Here is a 21,022-nt window from a genome sequence, read left to right on the forward strand (position 1 = left end):
GTAACACTTTCCTGTTCAGCAAAGGAAGGCAAATAAAATGACCCAAGCTAGAGGCAATTAGCCACAAACACATTAGACAATGTAGTTATTAAAAACAGGAAATCTTTTGACTGAAGATATGCAAGCCTTGCCTCAAAGACACCACAGCTACGTTGAATTTTGATGGGGATGCTGCTTGGTAGATGGCTACCTTTTAATCTCTCAACTTCCAACATTCACCATTAACACACAGCAATATTGGACACAATAGAAAGAAGTACCAACACTTAATGAATGATTTTAGTATCAACTACTGCATCCAAATTGTTCAAAATTATCTGGATCTATTGTGAAGAAAGTGACTGTAGATTTTAAGTAAACACTCTATAGCAGCAGATATGGCCTTTCTCTCTCTAAGCCTAACTTGGCAAATAAATTCACTAACCCTCCCATGAGGAACATGACTCTCGGGGGAATTACTCTCCCTGGCTACATGGAACATGACTCCCAGGAATGAGCCTGGCCTGGTAGCAAGGGATTGAAAATGCCTACTTGACCAAAAGGGGGAAAAATAGAAAGGTAACAAGCTGAGGTTACAATGTCTGAGAGATCCCAAATAGAGTTGAGATGCTATCCTGGAGGTTTCTCTTATGCAAGCTCCAGCTAGACATCCCAAATGGCCACAGTATGCCATGCCCTTACCAAAAGTAGTTCCAAAATCATAGGTCCCTACTTGAGATTCTATAAATGATTTACTTGCTAAGTTTTACATCTCAGAAACAAATCCACCAGAATGTTCCTATGCTAGACAAGTCCTAAAACTCAGAGGCAACAGCCTCTTTTAGTACAACAATCAGATGCAGTCCCCTTCTCCATACATCAACACCCCCTTTCATTATGAACAAGTTAGGGTGGTCACTGCCTAGACATCCCTGAAGATGGAGAAAGAAGTGAGAAGAAGGTACCCCTCTCACTTACCCAACAAACAAGATAAGATTTAACAAAGGTCTATGAATACTGATACTTTGTATAAACATATATATATATATATATATTTAGATGCTGTATTGTTGGAATAGCTGGATGGAGGAAAATGACATGGTGGAACTATAACCTGTAACATTCTTCAAAATTTGCTCTATAGTTACTCACTGAATTGTGCTTTGAAAGTCTTCAACTTTCTGTATACACTCTATATTGCATAATAAGGAAAGAACTGAAACTGTGAAACTATAACCCAGAAAAATTTTTGAAATTACCTACATAATTGCTTGTTGAGCTGCACATTGAAAGTTAACACCTTTCTGTATGTATGTTATACTTTACAATGGAAATAGCTGCAGTTGTGGAACTGTGACACATTACAGTCTTTGAAATTTGCTAACTACTTGTTAAATCATACTTTGAAAGTTATCATTGTTACCGATAAATGTTAAAGTTCACAATAAAAATGCATTAAAACATCTGTAGCAGCAGCAGAATTAGATTATGATCATATAAGAGTTGCATACTTTTACATGAATACCTAGAAAGTATATGCTTAATGTAAAAAAAAATAGGAGAAAGCATACACCTTTGGGTAATAGAGTAAATTCAGACCTCAAAACAGCTGTGGTTATATGTAAGTACTCTATAATATTATATTGAGAATATACATGAGATTTTACTGAAAACTCAAATTTGTGCTTGCTTTTATTGCAAACATACATCCCCTTTCTTCGAGTTTTTCAGAACTGTGGAAAATACACTTTTCATCAAGGATACAACTTGCTATTATTTATGTAAATGGTAATGATAGTGATGATAAAATCAAATCTTCAAGGGTGACTCATACTAATACATCACCTGAGAAATACCCATGGCACTGTTACACTGATAATCCCCGAACTTGGGCTGTTGACTTGGTGTGACTATCAGAGGAGGATTTTCCAAATCTGGATAGGCAGTCTTAATGGCACTACTAAAGACTTCCTGTAGGCGGCTATTGATGTTAATCATATTTTTGGTTGGTTTATTCCTTTCTGCTTGAAGACTCTAAGAAAAGAATGAAAATATCAGTGAAGTGCTACATCATTGTACAAAATGTTCCCAAATATCTTGACAAATCTTCTGATATCCTGAAAAGAACCAAAAGATGACATGCATTCTAGTGCAATGCTCTCATGTATGGGACATGTTGAGACAGTTAGTAGAACAAGTCCATCCCATAGGTTCTAAGACATATGTGGGAAATGTCCTGAGTTCTTACTTCCACACTTCATCAGAAAAGAAAACTGGGAGTAGGGTGCAAAAAGGGCTGAATCTTCTTCTTAGATATTCCTACAACTCTGAGAATATTAGTACAAGATTAGCCCTAAAGAGCTTCACATAAAATGCGAAGAAAAAGTTAATGGACAAAAGCATAATTAAAAAACGTGTTCTCTCCATCAAAATGTTGGCTTCTTCAAGGCACTAAATGAAGGGTAACAGTGGAATATATCAAACACATCGGAAAAACATAGTTTTGTCTTACTATTTGATAATTTCATGTTGGACTTCTCCTACCTTCTATTTCTCATTTTCTTTGAAGTGGAATACAGTCATTTAAAACAGGTTTGTAATTACCTCAATTACTGCACTTATCATAACCATCTCAAAAATTTGGCTCCACTAGACCTGATGCAGGGAAACTGTCTTTCTCATGGCTATATCCCTGGCACCTGGCAAAGTACCTGCCATGTAGCAGGTTATCAAGAAATGGTGAAGGAACACATGTGTATTTAATGGAATACAAATGAAAATGCTGCCTATAACCTAATCACAATTTCATGTTAATCAGAATGTCAGTGAAGTGCAATACCAATGACAACAAGATGAAAGCTAATATTTGTGTTGAGAACTGAGCCAAGTGCTTTATATGCATTACCTTATTTCATCTACTCAACCGGAGTTTGTTACTATTATCACCATTTCCAAGTGAGCTAGAGATTAAGTAACTTGCTTAAGATTGCAAAGAATCAGTGGCAAAGCCTGGATTCAAACTCAGATCTGTTGAAATGGAGAGTCCAAGTTCTATGCCTCCTCATCATTCTACTCTGCTGTACAAAAGGAGTTATATTCTTAAATTCACCAAAAAAGCCTGATTTTCCCTAACTTTCCATTAATAAAACTAGTCAGTACTTGACTCTTTCCTGTGGCAATACACTCAAAAAAGGGGAAGCTATGTATTTCACATTCTAAGCATTTTCAATAGCAAAAACTGAAGTTACTTAGATATGATCCTTGGCTCTAAAATCTATTCTAATAAATCTCATTTCTTGCATTTTTAAAGGATAGTGTTACAGATACATATGTATATACATGTATATATATTTTCACACATATACCACATACATATGAAACCCATTGTACTTAATTTTTGCACTGTGCAATTTAATATTTGATTATAATCAATTTAACACTTGTTCTTTACCTGTTTCATATGTGCAAGTCTTTGTTCCTCAAAATGGTTACATTCCATGATGTTAAGGGATATTATGTATGGTACGAGCATCTCCGCTATAACTCAACATAAACGTTCCTGAGAAACCTCACATTACACACAAAAAATTACATCCTAAAAATAATGCAGTTTATGAGAAAAATAGGACTAGAAACATACTACTCAAAATCTATGTGATTTTGTAATAAGAAGCACTACCACAATAGCAACCTGAATTTTAAAAATCATTGCTTTTAAAAAAATGGGTAATCCTTAATAAATAAATGTAAGACTTTATATAAGAAAAAAAAAAGATAAAGCTTAATGGAATGGGGTAAAACCAAGAATTGAGACTGCTCAATCAATAAAAACAAGGGTAAAATGTCTTGGGGACAACCAATCAGTAAGTGCTGCTTCTAAGGTACATGGCCAAACTGAGCCAGGGAAAGGTAGAGTGAGTGGGCATCACATAACAGTATTGTATTCTTCCGTGGCTTGCTGTTTTGGTTTATGTTTGTGTACCCTGTGTTCAGCAGCTGTTACTTGGAAGGGCAAAACATTTGTGAAAGAACCAAATGTTTCTTTCTTCCTTTGTCCAAATTCCGCAGGGTGTATTTTCAAAATCTTCAATGACAAGGTTTTTAAAAGAGATACAATAACTCAAATTGTAGAATGAAATCAGAAACCAGACTACTTACTTTTCGAAGAATATTCAGTCGATACTTTAATTTTAAATTCTCTTCTCGCAATTGCTCCAAATTTGGAGACACTTCTAAACAGCCACAGTTTTTTAAACGATCGAACTCAGCAGTCAGAAACTTAATTTCTTTTTCCTGTGAAACAAGAGGCACTTTCAACACTCCATAACATGACTTTTCATAACATGGTAAACTGAACTATAAACTATACTTCCTTATTTCTTCTCTCCACCAGGGCATAGCAAAGGTTATGGGACTGATGGACTTTCTCTTTCACAAGTTGCGAGTTTTCCTCCTCTGAGGTTCTTGCTGACATTGGCATATTATTCTTGATGAGAAAAAATAAGGTACGTGTGTTGGAAAGGAACAGGCGCATTAAGCATATTCTGGGATAAGCCTCCTATCCCTTGTTTCTTTCCTTGGCTCAATAAATCACTAATTTAGTTAGAGTAATAGCTAAGTTTAAGGGTGAACAATATGCCTTTATTCTCAAGTCTTGTCAACTGAGAAAAAAATAAGTTTTCCCAACTAACTGTAAAACTTGGGGGAGATTTCTTACTGAAATTTCTGAAAGCTTACCACGAGGTAACTACAGCCCCCCAGAAGTTGCCATTAACGGGCACACATTATGTAAGAGTGCAAACAAGTGTGCAAAGAAAGGGGAAAGTGGAGAGTGGCTTGTACTGAACGTGCCAGGTTCCAGCCCACCGGAGACGCTGGTTTGGGTAAGTCTGGGAGGGTGGGACCCTCCACTCGGCTGAACACCACAGACACATAAGCCTTGGGATGACATGTTCTTACTCTCCCGTCCCTACCCTCTTCAATAGAAGAGGAAAGTCAGAACTGAGGAGGGAATGCGACTCCAAGGCAGGGCAGGCCCAGGCTCGGGACCCTGCTGTCCCTTTCCGAGGGGATCAGGGCAGCTCCCACCTCGTTGCCGCAGCCCCGGATGCTCCTCGGGAAGGGGCCTCGTCCCTCCCCCTTCCCGCTTTTCTCCCTGTCTCACATAGTCAGACCTGCTGTAGCAGCCGCGCGGAGCATTCAGACACCAACCCGTCCATCCTCCCGTCGGCACCTCACACACCAAGTAGCCGGAAGCGGAAACGGCCAGCTCCGACGGAAGCGGAAACCCCTTCCGCTGCCCCCGTCTCGGGTCCAACTCGGTATTGTGGCCTCTGCTGCCACCGGGCGGGATCCAGGCTCACTACGCGGAGAACCCGCGGGGAAGTCTCTGCCGGGACCCGGTCGGTAGCCCTTGGTTGGATTCCAATGTTGGGATGAGGGGAGAGGAACCGAGAGGGGTTGGACCAAAGCTGCGCTGGGCTTGGACTGACTAGAGCCTCTGTCTTCCGAGGGCCTTAGTTTGCCCCTTCGAGAAATTAACACAGAACTAACAGAACCATTCATTTATTTAAACCATTCATTTATTTAAAAAGCATTTTTTGTGTACATAAATATGCGAGACACTCTTCTGGGTGCTGGGAGTACATGGAAAACAAGACAGACCTCATAGAGGTTACTTCTAGAGTGGGGAGATATAGTAGACAGAAAAATAAAATAATCTCGGATAGTTTTAATTGCCAGGAAGGTAACATGATATAGAGACTTGGGTCAGGTTAGGGTGATGTTTGAGTTAAAATCTTAAAGCAGCTAACTTGGGATGCAAGTTCTGAGAGGGAAAGGACGTTAAGTGTGATCTGTGAATATTTTTGCTTCTGTGCACCATAAAAAAATTTTAAAAATTCATACCCCAGTGTGAATGTTTTTAAGTTTACATAGGAAAAATCTTACCACAATTTTAAATAGTGGCAATGGGTTATTTTCTTGTATAAGTGTCCCTAATGTATTTTCATTAAAACTGTGGGGCTGCAAATTTAGCTCCTTGAATTTATGGAAAATGTTTACCACATTCATAAATTGGCAAACCTAGTCCTCTTTGTCAAATCATCCAAATCAGATTTACTTTCTTTTAAGAAAAGTGTGCCTTCATTTTAAAAATCAGATAATTGTGTTGACACATATGCCTGTGGAATCTTCTTACTTCAAAATTCCGAGGGATGGGTGGAAGGAGGGATGGACAAATGGGTGGATAGATGAAGAGATGGACAGATAGACCTCCACCTTCAAGATAAAGCAGGAACTAAGAGCCATTTTTTACTAAGCTCCCTTGCTTAGTGTTCAAGAACTCTCAGCAGAAATACATTCTTGAAATGTACCTTGTTCAATTCCTGGAAATTTACACCCAGGACTAAGGGAAAGTGCCTTTCCTTATGGAAGGGGAAACTGACTTTGCAGTCAAAAAAGTTCTGGAAAAGAGTATTCAAAAATTCATGATCTGGAAATGGATTCGCAGAAGGAATCCAGGCCCAGTCTAACAGTACTCGGAGGTACACACAGCCCAGTTTGGAAAACCCCTCACTTACAGCATTGCTTGGCACAGGATGGTTGCACAAAAACTGTTTCTTTATTGAATAGGAGCTTTCTAGAGAGAAACAGAAGCAAATGCAAATGGCTGGAGGCAGAAGCTAAGGTTTTTTGAAAACTGAAAGGAGAGGGATAGAGTATGGACTGAGGTTGGAGTGAGATCATGTAGGAGCTTGTAGGTCAAGGCAAGGATTTTTATTCTAAGCACAATGTAACCATGAGAGGATTTGGGTGCGGTGGTGAAGTTTTAATTTTTATTTTCAAAAGGGAGACTTTGACAGTAGTCCAGGTGAGGGATGAGGGACCACAGTGATGACAGAGAAAACTGATGTATTTGTGATACATTTTGAAGGTAGAAATGACAGAACTTGCTGTTGGATTGGGAATTCAAAAATGAACATACGGGATATGAGAAAGAGTGACAGCTATGTACAGTCAGAAAGAAATGAAGAAAGCTAGGGAAAATAAAATGATTATTGGATCCTTGAATTTTCCTTCCAGTGGCAAATTCTTAATGACCCTGGTCCAATCATACTACTTACTTCTGTAGGTAATATTTACTTCACCTTCATGTTGTAAATGTTGTTTACTAGTTTTTAATTTTTTTGAATCAATCCATAGCAGGGGAAGCTTAATTACCATTATAGAGCAGCATGTAAATGTGATGCCCTGTTTAAAACTATACAAAAATAATAATGTAACTAACAACAGTTAGAAGGCATTTCTGGGAGGAGAAAGGGAAGGGTATATGCTACAGTTCTCTCATCTTTATGGCAGGTAGCTGAGAGATCTTGCCTGAAAATGATGAATAAAGAATAACTGAAACTTTGCAGTCAATGTAACTCGTAACATTTTTGGAAATGTCTTATATATAACTGCTTGTTGCATCGTACTTTTTTTTTTTTTTTTTTTTTTTGGCTTTTATAAAGGGGTTTTATTTGGTTACAAAGTTACAGTCTTTTTTTTTTTTTTTTTTTTTTTTATTGCCCTGCGGTTTTGTCATCAACCCATTTGTTTTTTTTTCTTTTTTTTTTTTTTGAAATTTTTTTTATTGAGATATATTCACATACCACGCAGTCGTACAAAACAAATCGTACTTTCGATTGTTTACAGTACCATTACATAGTTGTACATTCATCACCTAAATCAATCCCTGACACCTTCATTAGCACACACACAAAAATAACAAGAATAATAATTAGAGTGAAAAAGAGCAATTGAAGTAAAAAAGAACACTGGGTACCTTTGTCTGTTTGTTTCCTTCCCCTATTTTTCTACTCATCCATCCATAAACTAGACAAAGTGGAGTGTGGTCCTTATGGCTTTCCCAATCCCATTGACACCCCTCATAAGCTACATTTTTATACAACTGTCTTCGAGATTCATGGGTTCTGGGTTGTAGTTTGATAGTTTCAGGTATCCACCACCAGCTACCCCAATTCTTTAGAACCTAAAAAGGGTTGTCTAAAGTGTGCGTAAGAGTGCCCACCAGAGTGACCTCTCGGCTCGTTTTGGAATCTCTCTGCCACTGAAGCTTATTTCATTTCCTTTCACATCCCCCTTTTGGTCAAGAAGATGTTCTCCGTCCCACGATGTTGCATCGTACTTTGAAAGTTATTACCTTTTTGCAATTTCACAATAAGGAAATAACTGAAACTGTGAAACTATAATCCATACACTCTTTGAAATTTGCTAACTACTTGTTCAATTGTACTTGGCAATTTGTTACTTCTGTGTATACGTAATATTCCACAATAAAAAATATTAAAACAAAACAAAAAAATAATAATGGTAAATTATTTAAAGTGGCAACCACGAAATGAACTATTGTTAATGGTGTATTTCAGAGGGTGCTGTGTCTTTTATATCTTTCTGTAGTGTTTGAATATTTTACCATGTGTATTAATTCCCCCCATGTTTCAGTACTGGGCCTTGGGGATGCAGATGAATCCGACATGGTCTCTGTCTTCAAGAGCTGACTAGACTGACTAGACTAGTGGGAGAGAACTCATTCAACAAAAAAACAATATTTAGTAATAGGAAGAAAATATGCATGGGTGGTTGTTGTTGGTGCATGTGTGTGTTTGTTTGTGACTACCTGGCTGGTGGGTGGTAAAGAAGAAGGGCTTCTAGAGGTCCTATTTAGGCTTGATTTGGAACTGGGAAGGGTGTTCCAGATGGGGAAGTACATTCCAGGTGGAGAGAGGCAGGCTGCATGCATCCTTAGTGCCAAACTCACGTTGAAGGATGGAGCTTCCAGGTCAACATTCCCTCTTGGCTTCTGGGTCTGCGCTTGGGGGGCAGGGGTAGATGGTAATGGGTGTAGGTGTGGTGGCAGTGTTACTATCGCCATTTCTAGAGTCCTGTGACAGAACAAGAATGTACGCTGATCCATCTTGTCTCTCTCCTGCCTGTGACACAAGATAGCCAAGACTTGGGGGCTGGTAACAATACAGAGGTTGGGCCTTGTACTAGGAGGAGGGGAACTAAAGCTGCCGCTACTGCTGCTTTTCTATCTAGATCAGTAATTCTTAAAAGTATGAACGGGAAGGGAGAAGTCTATCAGAATTTCTAGATGGGGAATATATTGAAAAGAAGCATATCTAATGTTGTACTTTTATGGTGGTGGGAATACCAATGGTTTAGTGATATGAATTAGAGCATATATAGCTGTTTAAAATGGGCAAAGGGATTACAGAGAAGATGCAGTGATAATTAACTAAGGGCAGTGGATCAGGGGGCACATACCACAGTGGGATGGGAGGAGGGAGTAAGAAATGCTTTCTCAGGTACACCCAGGGTGACATCTAGTGTTAGTAGGTCCAGGTGTCTCTCACTTACTGGGACCATCCAATGGAAGGAAGGACACAGACACTCCAAAGCTGTGCTTAAGCACCATGGCTCCTTGCTTCCAGCAAGTCACTGCTCCTGGGCCAGTTTTCTCATATGTACCATGGGAAGACTGGGTTAGGTGCCCACTAACCCTTTCTAGTTATATTAACTCAGAAAGTTTTCCAAGTGTTCCCGTCATCGCTATTTTTGCCATTTCTTTGTGTCAGCATATTATTTACATAGCATTTCTCTTTAAATTGATTCACTTTTTTAAACTTAAATATTTACTTTTTGTCATCCTGAACAGTAATGTCTGTGAATTCATAGGATCAGTGTGCTAGTCATATGTAATCTAATGGATGTTAAGATAAATATAAAACAATAAATACAAAAAATTTCAGACACGGATCACCTAAAACTTTCTCGTGTGCCACCAATGGCACCCATGCGTTGCTGTAGAAACCAATGAATCAAGTCACTGGGTTGAAAACCAGTGAAAAGTGTTTGCTCAGTCATATCGTTGATTAACAGGACTGGAATTAGACCTTGGGTCTTAGCCTAATTCACTCACTGGACAATTGTATGAGGGTCTGCCGTCTGTCAGGGATTATTCTGGCCCTGGGGCTAAAATAGACGGCAAGTTATGCATGGTGCCTACCTGCCTGTCCCCAACATCCTAACGAGCAGACAACCCCCCCAAATTAAACAAACGCAAGCAGTAAAAAGTGCTACAATGCCAAGATTGTGTTCTTTTGTTTCTCTTACTAGCTTTCTGTATATTTATCAGCTCCTCTACAGTTGGTTGCAAATTTATGACTTACCATGTTTTCCTAAATAAATGTGTTCTGCTGCAAGTGCCCCAGAAGAAGCCTTATTTGTGGTATAGACCAGGATTTTGAGTTTAGTTACTCTCAGATGCTTCTTCTCCATAGTAGATTATAACAACCTTCCTGCCATTTATTAACAACTCTGTTCAATGCATACTGAATCTTCTCATGACTTAATGAAGAAAGTCAAATCATTATTTTTATCCCCTCTTTTCAGGATGAGGAAACTGAAGAATCTTGCTCAAAATCCCAGAGCTAGAAGTAGGTACAGTCTGGACATGGAACCCAAAACTGTTGGGCTCTAGAATCTCTTCTTTTTCTACTGTACCCTTCGTGCCCTTCAGGCAGTGGAGACTGCAAGCGTGTTGAGAAGAAATGTAAGTAATGTATTCTGGAGATACACATATAAAGGTACAGAAAGATGTTGAGTTAATGAGGAGGATTAGAACACTGTTTGTAAAAGCAAGAGAGTTGGACTACAATATTAATGTCCATCAATTAACTTATTGTAAATTCATTTAGTGGAATACTACATGGTTGTTAAAAAGAATGACATGGCTTCCAGATATTTTATTAAGAAGGCAAGGTGTAGGACAGTATCTTTGGTAGGCACCTTTTAGGTTAAAAAAAAAAAAAGAATATACACATAAGATTACACATGTAATGCCTGTCTCCGGAAGGACATAGAAGAAACTGGCAATACAGGATGCCTTTAGGGAGGGAACTGGATGGGCAGGGCACAGAAGTGGGAAGAAGACTTATTTGCCACTGTAATGAGGTGGCTCAAGAGCATACCTGGGATTTAATCCTAGGTCTACCACTTACCAGCTGTGTGTCGTTGGGCAAGTAACTTAACATCCCTGTGCCATGGTTTCCTCTACTATAAGACAGGGACAGTAACAATAGTACATATTTCATAGGGCTACTGTGAGAATAAGTGAGTTAAAAATAAGTAAACCTTTTAGAAAAGTACCTGGGCATGTAGTCAATGGAAGGGTTTGCTACTATGGCTCTTACATACCCTTTGGATTTTGTGCAGTGTGCAAGTATTAGCTATTAAAATAAAACTAATTGTTGTGAGAATATAAAGACAAAAAAGAAAAAGGATTGATTTCCAGGTAAGTAACCTAACTTTCTCTTTGGAAGAATTGAAATACTTTGTATATGTTTAGAATAGAACTACCAATCACTTCCGCTTTTACTCCCCTGTATCTTTATGCTGAGGATGGTGTGAATGTGTGTATGTGTGTGTGGGTGCACTGAACTTGACAGGGAGGGGTCTGCACCCAGGCACCTGACAAAAGCAGCCTTTGGTACTCTTGTTCCACCCAGAACTTTCCTTGCTTCTTGATTAAGAATTGCAAAGGAGAACAGGCTAAGTTTACCTCTGGGATAGACTCTTCATCACCTTCATTCATTCATCCATTCATTCCACAAATATTTAGGAAGGACCCATTCTGTGTCAGTTCCAACAGAAAACCAGACAGACAATGACCCTTCTTTAAGAGCTTACGTTCTTGAGGGAAGAGACAGACGATGAGGCCGTAACAAGACTGTACAGGGAGGGACAGTGCTCTGAAGTGAGCAAGGCAGGTTATTGTGTTAGTGAGTGGTGGGGTGGGGGTGGGAGGCAGCATTGGATAGGTGGCCCAGTGTGGGGAGGGCTCTTTGAGAAGGCTTAAGCTGAGATCTGAATGGGGATAAAGAGCCGGTCTGTATGAAGACCCGGAGGAAAAGTGTACCAGGCAGAAGGAACTAGAAGTGCAAAGGGCCTGGGGTGGAAACAAGGAAAAGAGAGACCAGCATGCCAGAGTCTGGTTAGCAAGATGACAGTTAACATGAAACATCTTAGTTGTTAATGTTTTGGGGAGAGTGAAAACACGAATGTTGCCTGTATGTACACTGTAGTCAAAAAGGCAAGCTTGGCTTCATGAGTGAGGCAGTTAGACTCAGCCAAGTTTGCTGAGTGTCTTTCTCAGACTTGTCTCCTAGTCACCCCACCCTTCTCCCTACCTGTATGCAGAGAAACCACAGGATTTCATGACTTCATTCTTCAGAACCAAAGTTTCAACGTCTCTACAATTAAGGTTTCAAGTGACCCTGAAACAGAAACCAGAGTTGAAAGAGAAGAGAGACTGTGGAGTTGGAAGGATGGGTTTTACATCCGACCTCCAGCCATTTATTATAGGAGTGACCTTGAACAGGTCATTTCACATTTCTGGGTTTTTGTTTCTTGAAGATTCTAGAGAAGATACAGGCACAATTATGAGTGGAAATTTCTTTATTTAGTCTTAAATGTCTTTCAAACAAGAAAATACATGGCTCGCTCCTGAACCATTTATAGAGAACTCAAGGCCAGTGCTTGAAGGGGCCCCCTTCCACAGTGTGGTCTGGTATTCTGCACAAATGCTCCATCAGCTGGCACAGCACTGAGGCACCCTTCTTCTAGCAGGAGGATTTGCTCCACTTAACTTTTCCCATACCAAAGTAGGGTGGTTTTGAGCTCTGTTTTCCTAGAGGTGGATACTGTAGGGGTGCAAAGGGGCTGAGCCTTTTTTGGGGTAGCAGAACATGGATGCACTGTGACTGAAAGAAAGAAATCCATCCTGGGATCTTGAAGTTTTTATTGCACATTGTACTGGTCAGGACACCTCAACTCAGCTCGCCAAACAGACTACAAATGGGGTAAGGATGCTGCTGATCTCTAGTGTCAATGAATTCAGACTCCAAACAATCCCTTTCTTTCCCCAATGTTTACGTCTGCTTCTCTCTGAAGGTGGCCTTATTTTCCTAGACCTGTTGGCCCCGGGAAGCTGGAACCATGGCAACAGATAGCTTTGGGAAGAGAAAATCTAGTCTCTCATCATCAGGTGGAAAGTGCTAGGTATCTTAGTTTGCCTGTTCTGCTACAACAAATACCACTTGTGGCAGTTTGGATGTATTATGGCCCCCAAAACGCCATTATCTTTGATGCAGTCTTGTGGAAGCAGACATATTGGTGTTGATTAGGTTGGAACCTTTGGATTAGGTTGTTTCTGTGGAGATGTCACCCACCCAACTATAGGTGATAACTCTGATTAGATAATTTCCATGGAGGTGTGGCCCCACCCATTCAGTGTGGGCCTTGATTAGTTCACTGAAGCTCTATAAAAGCTCAGACAGAAGTTGCTTACTGCCTTCTGCAGCCGAGAGACACATTTTGAAGATAGCTGTTGGAAGCTGATACTGACATTTTGGAGAATGCCATTTTGAAACGCAACCTAGGAGCAAGCAAATGCCAGCCCCATGCCTTTCCAGCTAACAGAGGTTTTCGGACACCATTGGCCATCCTTCAGTGAAGGAACCCTCTTGTTCATGCCTTACCTTGGACACTTTATGGCCTTAAGACTGTAACTTTGTAACCAAATAAACCCCCTTTATAAAAGCCAGTCCATTTCTGGTGTTTTGCATAATGGCAGCATTAGCAAACTGGGATACCATTCTTTGACTTAAACAGCAGGAATTTATTGTCTCACAGTTTTGGAGGTTAGAAGTCCAAAACCAAGGTACTGGCAGGGCATGCTTGCTCCAAATTCTGTGGCATTCTGATTTTGGCTTGCTGGCAATCCATAGCTCAATAGCTGCCTCTTGTCACATGGCGTCTCTGCCTCTGTCTCCTCCTGTGGCTTCTCCTTCTGTGTCCACATTTCCTTTGCTTATAAGGACTCCAGTCATACTGAATTAAGAGCTACCCTGATTCATTTTGCTCTCATGTTAACAGAATCTTTGAGGATTCCATTTACCAATGAGTTCCCACCCACAGGACCAGGGGTCAGTACTCGAACATACCTTTGTGGGGGATGTGATTCAATCTCCAACACAAGGGTAGGACCATGATTGACACAGCTGGGATGACATGCCCATCCTGGGTTTAATCATGGCAGCCAGAGGGTTGGGCCACCATGACTGTCCAGCCTGGGCCATCTGCCCTATTGCTGTGCCAGTGCCCTTAACAGAAGGGCAGGAAAGGCTTCAGGGAAAACAGCCTCTTCCAAGTGCTGAGTTATGCTAGGTGTGAAGGGGCCACAGGGGTGCAGAGGGCACAGTCTGTGTGCTCTGGGACCTGTTACAATTGGGTTGGGGACAACATTGATACTCCTGTGAAGAAATTGGAAAGCAAACCTTTGAAGTGTGGGGTGGAATTCCAAGGATGGGGTGGAATTCCAAGGAGATGGAGCACATTGGAGACTGGTGGGTTCAGAGATGCAAAACCATGAAGGAGGAGGAAGGTTTGGGGTCAGTGATAGGAAACTGGACTGATAGTTGGAAGGAGGCTTGGCCATTGAAAGCTCTGGAAGCCACATGGAGAATAGTGGCTTCTAGGCCTTTGAAGGTTCCTTCTACCTGAGTAGAAACAGCCACGTAAGGAATCAGATGTAGGGTGGGGGGAGCCTCAGCAGCCAAATCCACTCCTTCAATTACCCCATTTCCCCAACAATGGCCGGAGAGGGCCATGGGTACCAGGGCTCCCTGTGTGAGTCACTAACAGGAGGCAGGGCCTCACCACTCTGCCTCTCTGCTTGGGCTTCATTCACATTAGACCAGTGGGTCCTTCAAACTGCAGTGTGCATAACACTTACAGTGGGAACATAGTTCATATGCAGGTTTCTGGGCTTACCCAGAGAGATCGGGTCCAGGGATCTGCATTTTAGCAAGCTGCCCCAGGTGATACTGATGTGGCTGGCTGTGTAGCACACTTTGGGAAAAGCTGCACAGGATAGTTTTGGAGAAAAGAAAGGAGGAAGAGATTTTGTTGTTGTCATTGTTGCTATTTGTTTGACTACTGATGGTCTGCCACAGCCCCAGTGTAGCAGTCATTTGAAATTGATGAGCATTCAAAAGAACAGAGTGGGCAAAAGAAAAAAACTGTATCAGAAGTGGGAATGAGTGGGAAGGAAATGATTGGAAAAGGGGGAGACAAACACCAGGAAAGCATAGGTGAGGTGAGGGGTGGGAGAGAAAAAAGAGAACGTTCTTTTAGAAAGGCCACTTTATTGAAGAAGATAAAACTGAATGGAGTTCTCCGCAGCCCTCCCCTCACGTCAGTGGCGTCACTGGGCATCTGAGACTGGCTGGGCAGGCCTGTCGCTAGCATGGGGTGCTCGGCCTGTTCCCCACTGCCTGTGCCAATCAGGCGGCCAAATACAAACACATCACAGCTCATGAAGACTCGCGGATGCACCTTGGAATTTCCCAAATGGTTCCTGTGCAATTTTTTTTTTTTTTAATATGGTACAAAACATGTTAACTAGGAAAAGTCAGCTGTGCTGTGACATCTGCAGGACGTTCTTTTAGGATTAGCGTCCCACAAACATATTATTGCAGTAAACCTCTAAAAGGTAGAGCTGTACAAAAAAAAAAAAAAACTCTAAACAATTTTATTTTAAGAAGAGCAGCAACTTAACACTGCTTTAGTTCATTTAAATTTTCTTTCCCAAAAAATACATTCCTAAATATACAAACTATACATTCTTGTCATTTGAATGCTGGTTTTTTGTTGTTCTGGTTTTTTTTGTTTGTTTGTTTTTTAATAACAATAGAACCTGAACTAAAAAAAAAATCTGTTCATCTTCAAACCAACAAGAGTGTTAGAGGACTTGTGACTTGGTACCTTCATATAACACCACATAAATAACTTTAGCCACAGTCAAGTGTTCACAGCATGGTCAGTGGAACAAAGGAAATACTTTAATGGTGATTAGACGTCGTCTGCAGAGAGGGTTGGGATATTCATCCGAGGCCGGGTGAAAAATGCCATCTTCTCCCTGTAAAAGACACCATCCCCTTAGAGCAGGGTTTTCCAACCTCGCTGTATGGACATTTGGGGCCAGATAATTCTTTGTTGTGGTGGCTGTCCTGGGCATCATAGAATATTTAGCAGCATCCCTGGCCTCTACTCAGTAGATGCCAGTAGCATCCCTTCCTCTAGTCATGACAACAAAAATGTCCCTGAACATTGTCAAACATTACTTGGGGGGCAAAATTATCCCTGGTTGAGAACCTCTGAACTAGAGGACTCTTTCTCATGACCAGCTACCTTCAGTTCTAATCAGGGCCCTCGAGCCACTTCCACTGTTTGCTGGCCTGTTTGTTTTAAATTCCTCATTTGTTAAAACATTGAGATGTCCAAATATGGGAGTTCAAATTATAGCCTAATTTTAGTTTATATTCTACAAATGATCTATTTATTATTTCTTCTAAGCCCATACACAAACACATGTAATCTTATTTGAGAGAACATTAGAAATCTACATATGAGGCCTTCTGTGAATGGCAGGCCTGAGCCAAATGGCATCCGCGGCCCTCCTGGGATATGCCTGGGTCCAATGCAGTAAGAAAGGGCCTCCTAAAGCTCCTGGCAGGCAGCAGGCTGAGCCAGGGAGGCCCAATGAGCCTCCTCACCCCCAGGCTTATTTATCATTCAGCCAGTCCTCAGCAATTACTGGTGATGGGAACGTTAAGAGGAAAGGCCGGAGCAGGTGGCTCATTCATTAAACAAGAGGCTGCAACAAATTAGCTGGAGTTGTGTGGGGACTGATAAAGACAGGCAAGGGAAGAGCCCTGCAGAGCTCATAGGTCACCAGGGATGGCTCAGCAGAGGATAAACATCTGTTACAGGGATAGTTGGTGCTCTGCTAGAGGTGGGAGCAAGAGACCGGGACAGTGAGACAGTGAGAAAAGGACTAAGGCTGGGAGGGAAAGGGGGGCTGGCCAGGGGCACATTCTCCTTACCTGAAAGACTGCACTTCTGGGGGCTCCTTACAGCTCTGGCCTCGCAGCCTCTGCACATCCTTGGCAGCGGCCCTCATCATCTTGTCTGCCTGCAGCTCACCCTTGTGCTCTGCTCGGTCCATCTGCGGGGCAAAGCAGGCAAGGTCTTGAGAGAGCAGACAGCCCCCAGGGCCTCTAGAAATTGGGGAGAACTTTCTGTAACAAAGGAGAGTCTATCGTGGTCAAAAGGTCTGAGGGTCACAGAACTGGACCCTCACTGCTCGTGCCCTACTGTGGGACAGGTTTTACTCAGAATGATAAGGGAAAGCAAAAGGCCAGATTTTCAGGGTCTGAGAATGGAATGCCTGCGTGGATCTGTCAGAAATAAGGAGATGAAGGCTGTCTGGTAAAATGTGCATTACCACATCTAGTTTTCAGAATCACCTAGGAAGGTAGGTTCTTAAATTAATTCAATTTTATGGGTGGAGAAACTGAGTCTCAGTCATGTTAAGAAACTTCTCCAATGTGAATCAACTAAGAAGTGTTGGAAACTCAATTCCTAAGCCACGCAAAATCAGGCTTAAGAGCCTTAGGTACAACATTACACCCATTCCTTCTGATGCAGACCTATGTAAGCACTTCTGAGAACAAACCACAGAGGGCCCTAAAATATCCACGTCATTTACTTAAAAATACTGCAGGCAGACAGAATTTTGGTCAATGGAACCATCATCTACATGATTCTTTAGTAGAAGGTCATTTTCAAACAGTCATGAATGTACTATTTTTCCTATTTGAAAGGTCAGATATTCTTAGTTCATTAGGGTACATGTGCACTTCTGTTCTCATCTCTTTTTTATTTGGCTACCAGGAATCTCAAAGATAAATGTTATGCACAACTACAATTAGGTTACTTTAGGTTTGGGATATTGGGATATATTTATTTCCTTCTCTTCCTTAAAGAGTTCTAATTTTCTATTTTCCCTTTAATAGTCTTATGGTAATCCTGTTTATAAGTATACAGGGTATAAATAATACACTGAAAATAAATAAACCTTTCTAGAACTTTGATATTGCCGGAATCAACTTGAAGCTCTCATAGTAGCCCAAGTTTATGGAGTCCAGCACTACCTTCCTGCCCTAAGGCATCACTGCCAGTATGGAAGGCTGGGATTTCAGGTCAGAAACCAGCTGACAGCCCTCATCCTATGTAAGGTGCTCTGTGCAACGTGTGGCTGTGTGCAGAGGGAACTAGCAGAGGTCTATCATTCCTGGCATGAGTGGCAGTATCAGAGTGCAGGGGTGTGAGCAGGCTTATGCTCCTGGGCATCACTGTCAGCTCCCACCCCTAGACATAGTCAGCTCTTTCCTCTTTCGAGCTGCCTGCTCTGTGGGACTGGGAGGGCAGGCACTGCGGTGGGCAGGTGTCCTAGCCTTACTGTTTGAGTATGTGCCCTTGCAAGATTGGGCACCTAATATGTTTGATGAAAGACTGTATGAATGAATAAATGAGTAAGTATGAATAATAAGGGCTTGCAGACATAAACACACAATCACAGTAAAAGGGTGTTTCAGCCAGGTCAAGAGTTAATAAAGTTTACTGAAGAAAGGGATTCCTGGATTGCTGACTGGAATTAGGGGTCCTTGCAACACTAAGAGACCCACAGAATTGTAGGACCAGTTAAAAACTCTCAGCTGTAATCCTTGTGGCAGTGGTCCTCCCCAAGAGGACCCTTGCCTTTCAGGGGTAGCTGCTCACCCGCTTCTCCAGCATCCTCAGCAGCAGGCGGAAGCGCTCATCCTCACGCACCCACTGAGGCAGCTCCTTTTCCCCGTGGCTCTTGGCTTTTTCCAGTTGCTCCTTGAGCTCCTTCAGCACTGAGATCTCCTGAGTCAGCTGGCTGTGCCAGGTCCTCGTAGCTTGCAGGTCTAACTCAAGGTCCAACGAGGTGCGGATGAGGCGCTCAGTTCGGAGGGATTTCACCGATGAAGGCTACGAGGGTGGGGGTGGTTTGGGCCTGTTATCAGAGGGTCCCAACCAAGTGAGCCCACACAACCCCCTCCTCTGAGACCATAGATACCCTGTTTTCATTTGCAGGCTTCCACTCTCCTGGAAACCTATCTTGAATTCCTTGTACAAGCTCTTGTTTATAAAGCAGTTATTATATCCCAGGCATGGTGCTAAGCGCTTTACTTTCATGATCTTGTTTCATTTTCACAACAACCAGATGAGGTCCCAGTATCATTCTCTTTGCACAGATAAGGCTTACAGAAGTTGTCAAACAGCTAAGAAATGCTAACGCAGAGATTCCAACCCAGGTGGTTGGCTCCAGACCCCACCACTCACCCAGACACTGTGCCAACTTCCTACTCTCAGGGCCTTTAACATTTACACTCTCCTTTTTCACTCTCCATCCATGTGGTTTGCATGAGCTTCAGGGATGAGAATGTGACCCAAGACTGGCCGATCAGAATTTCAGTGATTGGTTCAGGGGTGACCATGTCATCCAAGCCCAGCAAACAATATTCAGTTCTGGCAATTTTGTTGAATTATTTGGAAAAAAAGGACACCCAGAGTTTGCTCTTTAGGCAGAGGTTGCTAAGCCAGCAGAATATAAACCTGGAATGTTGTCTGAACCCCTGGATCAATCCATGTCTGAAATAGGTAAAACATTCTGGACTCTTCCATTAAATAAGCCAATAAACCCTCTTTCATTTTGAACTATATTTGAATTGGGTTCTTCAGTTACCTGTATGTAGCAGATTCTGATTAACACAATCATTAACTCTTCTTCTCCTATCAATACATATTTATAATTAAAAAAAATAACTAAATAACTGTAGGGGCAAAATTCTAAGATGGTCCCAAGATTCCTGCCCCTTGGTACACATGCCCCATATAATCCCCTCCCTTTGAGTGTGGATGGGACTTGTGAATATGATGGGATTTCACTCCTGTGATTAGGTTACTAATCAGTTAACTCTGCATGAATAAAAAAGTAGATTATCCTGGGTGGGCCTGACCTAATCAGGTGAGCCCTTAAAAGAAGTACTGGGTCCTTCCTGGATTCACTTCTTAGCTTTGAAGAAGCAAACTACCATATTGTGGAGAGGGACACATGGCAAGGACCTGAAAGGAGCCCCCAGTTGCTGACAGTAGCCCCTGGCTGGCAGCTATCAAGAAAACTCAAGGAAATGAATTCTACCAACAACCTGAAGGAGCTTGAAAATGGATCTTTCCCTAATCAAGCCTCCAGGTGAGGATGTAGATGGCTGATACCTTGATTTCAGCCTAGTATGACAATGAGCAGAAGCTCCAGCTAACCTGTGCCCAAACTCCTGGCCCGTGGAAAGTATGGATGATAAATTTGTATTGTTGTAAACTGCTGCACTTGTGGTCATTTGTTATGCAGCAATAGAAACTAATGTAATGGCCAATAAAGGGATTTGAGGATTGGTACAACATTTCTACAAGACCCATCCTCACTTTGCAAGGCTGGCACACGTCCTTTTAGAAATACAAAACAGCTCAGTGCAAAGTTCTACAGTGCTATTCTAGGGTGAACATTGTCTGGTCTGTGCTTATAAGTAAGCAAGGTCAAGGAAATCCAGCTGAGTGATCTATGTGGCTCAAGTTTTCAGAGCAAAAAATGAAGATTCTTTTGCTTTGCTCTGACTAACATCCAGTCTTTGAAACTTGCTGGACAGGCCACAGCAGAACGAGGCATCGCTCAGGCCATTCAGGCTGCAAGTGGAAGCAAGGGCCACAGCTTCCAAGGGCTGGGGCCCAGCCTCTGGACTTTCCTGCTCCTGAGGACCTAACTAAGACCCAAGGGAAATACAGGCTCAGACCCACCATCAAGGGTTGAGGGGAAGAGAGGGTGAAGAAGGGGGAACTTGGTTGAAGGGAAGAGAGGGTGAAGAAGGGGGAACTTCTTTGGGGCTTGCTTTGGAAGGGAGTTGTAGGAAATGCAATGTGAGTAAGTAGGAAGCTTCTGCAGGGGTGTTTCTCCAGGAGTGGAGCATGAAGCACCTGCTGCAGAATCCCCTGA

The 21,022-nt window shown here is 41.9% G+C and overlaps 2 protein-coding genes across 4 annotated transcripts in view; both read right to left on the minus strand.

Moving 5' to 3' along the window:
• Positions 1 to 5,230, minus strand: part of RARS1 (arginyl-tRNA synthetase 1) — a 28,072-nt gene extending 22,842 nt beyond the window's left edge. Inside the window, exons 1-3 of one of the 2 annotated variants that reach the window (XM_037799388.1) lie at positions 5,154 to 5,230; positions 4,138 to 4,272; positions 1,825 to 2,013 (exon numbers count right to left, since the gene is read on the minus strand). In XM_037799388.1, coding sequence (XP_037655316.1) covers positions 1,825 to 2,013; positions 4,138 to 4,272; positions 5,154 to 5,198 — 369 coding nt within the window. In that variant the 5' untranslated portion in view covers positions 5,199 to 5,230. Of the gene's footprint in view, positions 1 to 1,824; positions 2,014 to 4,137; positions 4,273 to 5,143 lie in introns of both variants that reach the window. The other variant, XM_037799389.1, reaches the window with a different exon arrangement.
• A 10,168-nt stretch (positions 5,231 to 15,398) lies between these two features.
• Positions 15,399 to 21,022, minus strand: part of WWC1 (WW and C2 domain containing 1) — a 164,137-nt gene continuing 158,513 nt past the window's right edge. For both annotated transcript variants that reach the window (XM_037799533.1, XM_037799534.1), the window contains 3 exons: positions 18,730 to 18,963; positions 16,992 to 17,113; positions 15,399 to 16,024 (listed from right to left, as the gene is read on the minus strand). In XM_037799533.1, coding sequence (XP_037655461.1) covers positions 15,958 to 16,024; positions 16,992 to 17,113; positions 18,730 to 18,963 — 423 coding nt within the window. In that variant the 3' untranslated portion in view covers positions 15,399 to 15,957. The remainder of the gene's footprint in view (positions 16,025 to 16,991; positions 17,114 to 18,729; positions 18,964 to 21,022) is intronic.

Source organism: Choloepus didactylus, chromosome 11 (assembly GCF_015220235.1).
Source record: "Choloepus didactylus isolate mChoDid1 chromosome 11, mChoDid1.pri, whole genome shotgun sequence".
Taxonomy (NCBI): Eukaryota; Metazoa; Chordata; class Mammalia; order Pilosa; family Megalonychidae; genus Choloepus; species Choloepus didactylus.